Here is a 12152-nt window from a genome sequence, read left to right as displayed (position 1 = left end):
CGAGAAAAGGGATGCAAAAGGAGTGAAAATCGCACACCAATTATAAGCTAAAATCGCAATCGCCAGTGTGAAGAAAAGACAAAGTGTTCACTGGCGCTTCTACCATTGATGACCTATCCACTGGACCACACCTCTGCCCAGGGGCCGCCCACTGGACCACACCTCTGCCCAGGGGCCGCCCACTGGACCACACCTCTGCCCAGGGGCCGCCCACTGGACCACACCTCTGCCCAGGGGCCGCCCACTGGACACACCTCTGCCCAGGGGCCGCCCACTGGACACACCTCTGCCCAGGGGCCGCCCACTGGACACACCTCTGCCCTGGGGCCGCCCACTGGACACACCTCTGCCCTGGGGCCGCCCACTGGACACACCTCTGCCCTGGGGCCGCCCACTGGACACACCTCTGCCCTGGGGCCGCCCACTGGACACACCTCTGCCCTGGGGCCGCCCACTGGACACACCTCTGTTTTGACACAAAATTGATGCCACACAGAAATTTCTCTCTAATACCTCCATCAACAGTTATCGTGGTTGAAGGGGGCAATAAACTGCTGACAGGTGGAAAGTGAAGTTAAATAAGCACTGGCAGCACATGGCACTAAATGGCCAATGAATGGCTGCATTGATTGCTTAATGAATACCCCTGAGACAATGTATAGGGGTACTAAGTAGGCTTTTTGTGGCACTAATAACTAGGATAAAGTTGTGAACCTCCATTATTAACTTTCTTGTGTTGCTTTTGCACCTACTATATTTTATTATGTGTGATTGATGCATGAATTTGCACTAAAGCTAACATCGCAGTGTAATACACTGTCAGACGAATATATTTGCTTAGGACATCTGTGAAATGCAGCTTTAGGGGTACTTACATTAAATTTCTTTGACTAACGAGTATTAGGCTTAGAAAGGTTGAGAAACACTGGCCTAAGGAGCTGTTCATGCAGATCTTCCTGGCTGAAAAAGTCAAGAACTAACCCTGGTACAGAAAGTGAATATGGAAAGAGCAGAAGGTGCCTCTGTGGACTTACATGCCAGTACCTGGCACCGCTTATATATGGTTCTGTACATTAGTAGAGGTCACTATGGCTGGCAGAAATAATACCGCCATATCACTGTACGTACCATGTCTATATTCTGCATAATATCCTGGAAGGACGGGTGACTCCGAAACTGTTCAAAGAGCTCTCGCTTGTATAGCAGGGCGTACACCAAATTAGGGTTGTGGTGGAGGGAATTACTCAGGCAGGAGTTGATGATCTCCAGCATCATCCGGATGACTTCTTCTATCACATTCAGGTCCTGTGCCTGTGTAAATAATGGAAAGGATATACATTTAATACACAACGTAAGGCAACATGGTGGCAAAACGAGACACGGGTACATTCAACCATAGACTGGCGCTCGGCCGGTGACGCTGCACACCATGCTGCTCTCTTCTAATAAGAAAACTTCGAATTTAGATTTGAGTTTCAGCAAAGAAGAAACATAACGTAAATCAAAATCCGTTACAAATTGGCTCCACCCACTGACAATAACTCCACCCGCTGTCAGACATGTGACTAAAACATTTGAGCTCCCACAATGCACTGCTCTCCAATAGGAAGCCAGTTTTATTTAGCTTTAGACCGGGATGGAGAAGAAATACTCAACCACCACCCGACAGGAACTTGCCTTTTTTACCGCCAAGTGCTGTGGAGGCCTCCGCTGCCCCTCTGATAGAATCTAATACTAGTAATATCCAATAGTGACGTATGGAAAATTACACTTGGGATGACTTATGCCTCCTGTATTGTAACTCCAGTCACCGTAGATTATAGAAGTAAAACTCTGACCATGTACGATCCATAACGATGGCACCTCGCCTCACCAATGAGACGCAAGATCTCTGCAAGTCACACGGCATGAAGTCAGTACAACACTCCATCCACATCATGGTTTAACATGGTTGTGCCAAGTTTCCTAATGATCCCTTATCCACAGCATAGGTAATACATGTCTGATTAGTGGGGGTCTGACCACTGGGACCCCCACTGATTATGAGAACTGGGGTCTAGTGCCCCCCCTCCTTTGCATACAGGAGTGGTTGTGCATGTCTGATGCGGTTTCATTCAACTCTATGGGATTGTGAGATAGCGCCGAGTGCCATCCTGTAGATAGGGGAGAAGTTTAAAGAGGTTTAAAATCATCTATCACTTATTTATAGTATGGATGATAAATGATCGGCATCTGACTTCTGGGATCCCTAGAAATCCCAAGAATAGTGCACTCCGAGTCCACTGGTGAATGGGGCAGTAGTGTGCATGTGTAACCATGGCTCCATTCACCATCTATGGATAGCCAAGTGCAGCCCCATAAAAAGTGAATAAAACATGTGCACCACCATCCATTAGGGGGACTTGGGATGAGTGGGGAGGTGTGTATGTTTCTTATACAGCAATGGTGCTGGAACTAATAGTCAGCTGTCATAGCCTGTCCGTCCTAAGGAATGATGAGTTGTGTGTTCAGACATATTAGCTGGAGCACTAGCATTTCAGCTGCAATCTACTCGACTCTGCACCGCTTGTTCATCAGAATGATTCTTGACCTCCTCCACTGACGCCTTTCAATGAGTTGTTTCCTGTTTCCATTCACAGAATTCCCTTTTGCTGGTTGTTTTTCCTTTATCACACCATTCTCGATCTTCTTTCCACACCGCTGCACGAGAAATGCCTACGCGGTTGGCAGTGACATCCCAGCCCGGCTAGTCCAGCCCTGATGACCAGACCTCGTTGGAAGTCGCTCAGATCCCTGGATTTTCCCATCTAATGTGGATTCACACTGAAACTGATCCCCTAAAAACTCGTCATATAATTTTCTGCAGCACTTTGGGGTCACGTGTCTAATGTATATTTGGGGCAGCTCCAATCATGAGAGAGCCGGGGTCCCTAATAAAGTGGCCATTCTTTGTATGTTGGCACTACACTCTATTATAGTCCTAAATGTCAAGTCTACGTAATTAAGCTAGATAGATCTGGTTCATGCACCCCTGAACATATCTGCGCATTTTTCATTCGCCCTGGCAGCCATATTGGTGGTCGCGCTGCTTTTCCGGAAGCAGATGTCGCTGATCCCAATCTCTAAGGAGCGACAGACTCGAGGACTTTTCCCATTTACTGGGGATTTCTTTGATCTTCTGAGGGAAATGCCGCTGTTTCTTCGGCATTACACTGGGTACATTGCCCTCCTAGTATCGTATGTCTGCCGGCGATGTGGCGCTGGCGTTAATGGTCACGGAGCCGGCAGACACATTTGTTTGGACGCTCTGACATAGTACAGTGAGGGAGGAAACAATCAGGCTTCTCACAATGAGATAAAGGTAATTTTCTTTCGCAGAATAATGGGCTCTGCTAAGCGAGAGCCAAGTGCAACACAAGACTCAAAACAAATACCAATCAGGGTCTCAGTGCGTGGCACCAGCTTACCTCAGCGCGGGTCTGGCAGGACGGTCACAGCTGCACTAAATGAATGGGTGTCTCTCTGCTGGAATTCCTGCCATTCTTATGGCTTTTTTCTCTGTTTGTGTAAGCCGGCCTTGTGTACATTATAGCAGGAACCTGGCAGGCCGTGGCTTTCAGCACATTTACTAGCTGACTGGCATTTATCGGAAATGCAGCTTTAAATCTTGGGTCGCCACATTCCTGGACTCTGTGGGTCATTGGGTTGTGCTGCCCGGCACAGAGATCTGTCACTTGGAGTTCAAGCCGATGGGCAGAGCTCCATGGCGTACCGGTATTTGTTGGCCAAACTTCTATGGAAAGTTTTCTTAAAAGCAAAGTGGCCTCCTAATTAATAGGAGGGGATTTGGGAGGCTGATATTTTTTACCTTGTTCATCTTTTTACTTTATTATTAGGAAATGATGGTCTGTGCTATAAACCAGTGTTTCTCATCTCAAGTTCTCATGGACGCCAACAGGTTATGTTTTCAGGATATCCTATAGTAAGACCACCTGTGGCAGTGTCTAAGGCAGGGGTCCCCAACTCCAGTCCTCATGGACCCCAACATGTCATGTTTTCAGGATATCCTATAGTAAGAACACCTGTGGCAATGTCTAAGGCAGGGGTCCCCAACTCCAGTCCTCATGGACCCCAACATGTCATGTTTTCAGGATATCCTATAGTAATAACACCTGTGGCAATGTCTGAGACACCGGCAATAATTAGATCACCTGTGCAATACTGAGGACATCCTGAAAACATGACCTGTTGGGGGTCCCTGAGGACTGGACTTGGGGAACACTACTATAAACTACAAGGGGGTACCTAAAAGAAACTGGAATCTTCTTCTGTTGGGCGGGACGTTACTACTACAGGCTTCTGTTAGGTTGTGGTTATGCCAGCTGATGTTGGGGAAGGTTGCGTTGGACTCTTTGGATTTATTTTTTTCAACAAGTTGTTCAGTTCTTCGGCTATTTTGCATTGGCCCATTCCTGCGAACAACGTGCAGCTGGGAAATTTCTTCCCTTTTCCACTGCTCAAAGCACTCGTAAAAAAAAGTTGCGCAGAGCGAGATCGGGTGAATATATAGGGCGAGGCATGGGTGCCATGCAGTTTTTCATCAAAAAATATCTTAACACTGGGCGCTGTGTGGGCAAACTAATGACTGGTTCTTCCATCGTGACGATACACCTGCCGGCATAGTGGCCAGGGCTTGTAACTGCAGGTGCACCTTCAATTGATTTCAGCAAGACCCCGGATTGTAATTACAGGAGCCAGCAACTACAGGGGGATCGGAGCAGTAGCTTCTGTCCAACCGCTGTGCATTACAGTGCTGCTAGCGGGCGCCCGTCAGCTGATCAGCTCAGTTGTGCATGCATTTACACTGAACAATAATTGCCGCTGATCAGGGGGATCTGAATGACTTATCTGCCTGTGTAAATGGGCCCCAACAGACATGCTGGATCTGGCATGTCACTGACCTACTGACTATAATGGGGTTTGCAGTGCTTCTATTCAAACGACTTCTATGACACGTGAACAAACCAAAACAGGATACACATCTGAGCACTGGCAGTAGAGCGCATCTCTTCCCATCACTCAATTTTATTATATACTAGAGCACCCCATTGATTAAAAAATGATGAATATATAATTATCTGTAGTAGAGAGAACAGGAACAGTCCAAAACCACAAGGTGACCCTTTGACAGAACATATAGTATACTAGGGTGGAAATGGGGAAAAAAACGAAAAACAATGGAGGGAAACAATCTATCAGCTGGATGCTCTATAATGGAGAGAGGGGGCCGAGCAAGCACCAATAATTCGGCCACTCCTACAGATAATAACCAAGCAGGGCAATAATTGATGAGACCTTGTTAAATTAAGACTTTCAACCCAGTGACAATTTATTGGAAACAAACAAAAAAAGAAACGTTTCTTGGTTGCTGGATACTTCTCTAAGGACTCTGGACACCTATAGGGGTATTTTGGGCTGACAGTTACTTCTACAGTAGGGTTTAATTAAAAATATTGCTCAGTTTGTCTTCTGCAACTTCTAAATATCCCTTTATATAGAACTAGCAGTCAGTCTAATAGGAGATCCGTCAGTGAGGCTGGACCTTTTACACAGATCAACTGTCGGGCACTTCAACAGCCATCCCAGCGATGCCCGCTCCTGTGCTGTTACCCAAAAGCACCATCGCTCAGTGAACTGAGGCGGAGCGGGCTGAAAATCGATCTGGCCCACCCGCCTCCTTTCACAGTAAACAGGCAGCTGTTCACAGGTGAAGGACCGCCTGTTTACATGGAACGTTGCATTGGGAATGAGGGGTGGGCTGTTGTGTCTTTTAGCTTTCGGTTGGGCGTGGACTCCTACACTTTACCTAGAGATCCTGTCTGCAGCTCGGTCCCCTCGTGTTGGATGTCCTCTGTGTATTTAGGGACATTCTGATGTCTAATACACATATGCCTGTGTGGTCTGATTTATGGTACTTTTGTCCTGTGTCCTTCCTTTATGTTTTAAGCACATATTGGTGTTTTAGGGAATTTAAAAAATAAAGATAGTTTTTTACTGCACTCTCCCATGGGATTATGATCATAGGCTAATTTTATGCCCTGGGGCAACTTTTTTTTTTTTGCTGATAGTAGCTTTCTATAGGTGTCACCTCTAGTTGTAATCCTGCCTGAGGTGCTAATGAGATTACTTCTGAGAGGTTTCACTAGAGAACAGGAAGTATCAGACTATTAGCAGCCTAGTGGTTAGCCTGAGAAGTGCAGGATTTAAAGATTGTAACATCAAAAATGAAAAAAAAAAAATTATCACAACTTCTTAAAAATATGCTTAACATAAGCCCTTTATTTACATAAGGGGTCATTTTCTGATGGCACATTCCCTTTAAGAAGCGCTACTCTCCTGTGTGCAGACATGGCACTAGGGGAACATGAGCCTTTGATGTAGGTGCAGTTGGTTTCTACATATTTTACCCTTCCACAGACTCTCTTCGCTCAGGAGCACATGCTGACAACATAAATAATATGCCTGGGGGCCATGTTCTTAGAAATCCCTTGTACAAATCGAAGGCAAAGCTAAATATAAAACCGACCTCGCCCTATTTTCCTGCAGACAGACAAATATTGGCCGGAGCCAGATTACGTTAGACGTGGAAGATGGGACATCCCGACTTCCCTTGTGTTTGGCGACGAATGCTGCTCCACATGAATTATCGGAAACACGGCCCGAAATAGGAACAAGTTTTCCGTAAAGACTCGAAGATGCTGTCATGCGGTGGTGGAGCATTCACCTTTGTGAATGGACACACTGGCATCCCTTTTCCTTTTCTTTTGGGCCCATCGCCAACACAACGTGGGGGTCCGAGGTCCTACTGAGACAGGTTATGGTGGAAGCGGAAGGATACTTTACCGTGCTTGTTCTATAGGCCAGTGTGTGTTTGGTGGTTAAGGTCAGGAGGGCTCTGCTACATAGATTTACTGGAAACCTCTGCTACCTACATTACATCATAGTTCCTGAGAGCAAGCGGAGATCATCCAAGATCCACAACGCTACTTATGATGGACGATTCCATATTGGAAACATGTTGTTGCCATTCAAGTCCATCACTCCAAATCCAGCATCGTTTATTCCAGGACTCCCACAGCACCGGCAGAGGGACCCAGAAAGTATGAGCATTGTGAACCGCAGAGAGAAGGCAAGAATGTAGTAGTAGTGGCCACTGCAACCATCTGCACCCAATCTATATGTGGACCATCGATGGTGCACAGAAACTTTTTTGGATAGGAAGCTGTTAACTGTGAGGCAAGTGTTGCCAATATTGTAGCCCTGTTGGTTGTCCACCACCGGCAGAGGCTGAAGCCTGTAATTACAGTAGACAGGAGGCTCTGGTGCCTCTTTCCACAACAGGGGTCCACCAACCCAAGTGCTACTCAAGAGGTTTCTGCCGCATCCTGGTGGTCACTCGTGTGCATCTCTCTTAGACTCCCACAGAAGTTAATGGAGTTAGGTGTACAAATGCACAGTCACCTCTCCATTCATTCTCTCCTTGGACAAGTTGACCAGTAGTACACGCAGCAGGTGGGATGTAGTCGCCAGTGGACCCTTGGATACTAGGTGTCGGGGCCACAGAGGTGGGAACTGCATCTATTAGATATTTATGGCGTATTCTGTGGAAATGCCATGTCTAAGGGTGCCCATATATGCTCTATAGCGGCTTGCCGAACATTAGCTTGGCCAACGGTTATTTCTACTGACTTCTCCATACATATGAACACTCGTCTGTTGATATACACTGCTGTCCGGTAAACCTAAGATACTGATGCCACATCCGCATGATAGGTCATACATATCAGACTGGTCGAGATCTGCTGCCCAAGACCCCTGCCAGTCAGCTGTTGAAAGCATGTGACGTCATGTTCATCGATCACACGGCCTAAGAGAAGCTCAGCCCCATGCAGGTGAATGGAATCGAGCTGCTACACCAGGCACAGCCGCTATGCAACGTACGGATGTAGCCAATATTAACTTCACATGTAACATGTTATGACTTAACTGCAACTCACAACAATGCTGTAAAGAGAGTTGTGACGACTTAATACCTGGTAGGCACTCACGCAAATGCTGTGGTCTCTTCAAACAGCTGATCTGTGGGGGTCGTGAGCGGTGGAACGCCACCAATCTGATATGGATAACATGTCAAGGACAGGCCATTAATACATTTAAGGGGTCTCTCGGGCTTTGACTATTAATAAGCCATCCTCAGGATAGGTAATTAATAGTTGATCGGTGGCGATCCGCCGCTCAGCTGATCCTCTGACCCAGTCAGTGGCAGAACTGGATGTCCACATCGGTGGTTAGGGCCGGATGTGTATTGATTTCAAAGCGAGTGAAGTTGTCTATTACCCTCCCATCACCGATGCCCAGCCCTGCCATTGACAGCAGACCACAAGATCAGTGGAGACCCCAAATGGTGGATACCTGCCAATTAACCACCGACGAGCTATCCGGAGGATAGGTCATCAATAGTAAAAGCCTGGAATACCCCTTTAAGCCTTATACAAGAAAACCCTCTGACTTTCTAATCTGTTTTCTTCGTTTCACCTCATCACCACTAGGAAGGCCTCTCCCTGCTGTGAGTGAATGGAAACATTCGTGTTCAAATCTAGAAGCCGAAACCTCAATACAAACATCATACATCTCACAGCTGCAGTTTTGCTACAATTGTATCCAATGTAGACAATCCTCTATGAGCCAAACAGTCTGAAGTCCAGGTGGATACATCTTCCGTGCACGGATACATTGTAAGGGCGGCTTCACAGGAGCGGATGGTCACAGTGTCTGGTGCACCTAATACACAGTCCTAATCTCCCAAGTATGCAATGTCACTGAGTGCGGGTCTCTTGCGGGCGGAACGCAGCGAATTACGTCCGTCTGAGCCCAGCTTAAGAAAATATCAGTGCAGGACAGAGAATTGTGCGAGAGGATTTACAAAGGGCTCATTCACACAGACACACGCAATCCCAGTCTGTGAGAGAAGGACCAACTGCGCTGCGTGGATTTATGTTGCTTTTCCTGCTGTCTGCGTACCATCTGTTTTTAACGTGTGCGCAAAAAGTGTTTTTGGTTTCCATGTCTCATGGCAACATGTGTAAAAAAAATTGAGCACACGCATGTGACATATGTTCTTTTTTTTTTTTGCTTTTTTCTAATACTAGCATAGACTTTCACGTGCAATTTTGGTCCGTGAATACAGACAAAGCCCCCCTGCACACGGGCGGAAATTCTGCGGCGGGATTTCCCGTAGAATTCCCGCCTGTGGGAGCTGCCATAGGATTGCGTTAGGAGACGCAATCCTAGGCAGACGGACGTGCTTTCTATGCGCAAATCACGGCATGCTCTATTTCTGTGCGGAGCTTGCAGAGCCCCGCACAGAAATCTCACTCCCCGGCTGCCGGCACATCAAGCAGCCAAAGCCGCGGAAGCAGGTGAGTACGCGTTGGTCCCTGCCGGGGTGCGGCGAGAATTCTTGCAGTCGGATCCGACCCGGCCGTCAGCAGGCGGCCTAAATGAGGACATGCTGCAATCTTTTCATGCACAACATGGATCTGCATAAAAAACGCATGCATGAATACACCAAATTAGTTTGCGAGAAAATCGTGCGTTTTTTGAGCGATGCGAGAGGGAGTGAAAATGCAGAATTGTGAAACCAACGATTTTCAATGATTTCCTTCACATTTGCAATGTTTTTACTCATGCGATGTTGCGAAAAAGAATAACTAAATTGCAGCATGCCCCTATGGAGCCTCCTTTTTATCGCATCGCAAGGCACAAACTTGCGATTTTCATGCGATGTGTTTTTAAAAACAAAAGTCCTATTGACTTGTGTGAAAAAAAACGCACGAGAAACTAGCGAGTGACAGTGAGGTTTTTGTGAGATTTCCTCGTGGCGATATTGCGATCGCCAGTGTGAAGGCGCCCTAATGGTTCCGTGTTCTGTCCGTATTTAGTCAGTTAAAGCTATGGACAGAAGATACGCCCCTGTGAATGGGCCCTTAGAGAGCGGTCAGGCGGACTGAACACGCAAAGCATTATTCTGACCCCCTACAATAAAAGCTACAGAAATCCTGCGCAAGTCATTAACACCAATGAGGTTTCTTCCCGCGAAATCTCCCATCAACCAATGGTGCAAATGAGGACAAATAAAGTGCAAGGCAGATTGTAAATGTGGGGGACGTGTCATACGTGGGACTTCTCTAGAACGGTGGGACGGGACGCCCCGGCGTATCCCTGGAGAGGTCCGCTAAGTAGTTAACAATGGCAGCTCTCAGATTCCACAATGCTTTACATTCTGGGGTTAACCCTCTTTGGAGGGCACGGCTGATATTGGCGAGCTGTATGGGAGGTCCGCCCCACCAGATGAATGGAAGAAACCCGACACTAACCCCGGAGTGCAGGGGGCTAAATGAAGACTTCAGCTGAATGACATCTGAAGAACGCAGCAATTACACAATGGCATGCGAGTTAAACACCGGGGATGGGCATGAAACCGCCTGCAGGTACACAGACTGCACTAGTCACACACCGTGCAGGAAGGAGGCTCCGGTCACCTCTAGGCACTAATCTACTACATCCACACATATAACTAAAGGGCTGTCAGCTTTACAAAACTCATTGTCAAATGCCCTGTGAGAGAATACTGGTTTAATAGAGGTCCCCCATCCAAGAGCCTCATATATTAGCCAAAGCGGGGGACCAAGCAGTAGGAGCCGTGTAATGCTTCATCTCACCTGTAGAGGTGCTGTATGGTAATTGAGCACTTGCTTCTCTTGGTCCGCCTGCTTACTGTTAAATGGTCCTTCTAAGCCATCCCTTACACAGGGCAAGAATCAGCCTGTTCTAATAGTGCCAAAGCATAAGGCACATCAAGAAGTGTTACTGCTGTTCACAGATGGCGGAGGATCACTGGCGATCATTTATACTAACATCCGCCCCCATATCATTGGTCGCCTGCACTTCTTTCTCCTTATTTACATGGGGACATATAACCGCTGACGAGCGAGCATTTTTACAGCTGCGTAAGACATACGACCAGCCGACAAATGATTAGTTTGTCTTCTGACAGTGGGCATGAATATGTGGCTCTGTGATTGGACAAACCTTCTTGCCCTATCATCATGTAAAAGAAACTAAAGGGGTTGTTCCAAGTTTTACTATTGTTGACCAACTCTCAGGATCGGTCATCAACAGCGGATTGGCAGAATTCCACTGCTCACGGCTGTCAGTGCAGAGCGTGATGGCAGCGCTGCCCGTGTTGCAGCAGCCCACTTGGGTACTGCTGGCACAACTCCTATTGACTTTAATCCTTGCACTATAAGGGAGGTCTTACGTGGGCAGTATATGACCGTATAATTTTGGCATTATACGGTAGAGTTATTTGGGCTGTATATGACAGTATCATCTTGGCACCATATGGTGGTATTATGTGGACTGTATATGACAGCATTATGTTGTCAACAAATAGCAATATTATGTGGGCTGTATATGACAGTATCATCTTGGCACTATATGGTAGTATTATGTGGGCTGTATATGACAGTATCATCTTGGCACTATAGAGCAGTTATATGGGCTGTGTATTACAGTATCATCCTGGCACTATACGGTAGTATTATGTGGGCTGTATATGACAGTATCATCTTGGCACTATACAGCAGTATTATGTGGGCTGTATATGACAGTATCATCTTGGCACTATAGAGCAGTATTATATGGGCTGTGTATTACAGTATCATCCTGGCACTATACGGTAGTATTATGTGGGTTTTATATGACAGCATTATCTTGGCACCATATGGCACTATTAAGTGAGCTGCACATAACAGTATTATGTGGGCAGTATATGATAGTATTATGTTGACAATATGTAGCACTATTATGTGGGCTATATATGATACTACTATATATTACCAACATAATACTATATGGGCTGTATAAGACAGTATCATCTTGGCACTATACAGCAGTATTATGTGGGCTATATATTTCAGTATAATCTTGGCACTGTATAGTAGTATTATGTGGGCTATACAGGATAATATTATGTTGGCAATATATAGTAGTACTATGTGGGCTGTATATTTCAGTATAATTTTGGCACT

At 46.4% G+C, this 12152-nt stretch overlaps 1 protein-coding gene across 1 annotated transcript in view; it reads right to left on the bottom strand.

Moving 5' to 3' along the window:
* The window catches only part of DYM (dymeclin), a 293544-nt gene that overhangs the window by 72680 nt on the left and 208712 nt on the right, over positions 1–12152 (bottom strand). The window contains exon 15 of the mRNA XM_066602574.1: positions 1129–1311. Within this exon, the coding sequence (XP_066458671.1) occupies positions 1129–1311 (183 nt within the window). The remainder of the gene's footprint in view (positions 1–1128; positions 1312–12152) is intronic.

This window comes from Eleutherodactylus coqui, chromosome 5 (genome assembly GCF_035609145.1).
Source record: "Eleutherodactylus coqui strain aEleCoq1 chromosome 5, aEleCoq1.hap1, whole genome shotgun sequence".
NCBI classification, from domain to species: Eukaryota; Metazoa; Chordata; class Amphibia; order Anura; family Eleutherodactylidae; genus Eleutherodactylus; species Eleutherodactylus coqui.
This window is presented reverse-complemented; position numbering and strand designations above follow the sequence as displayed.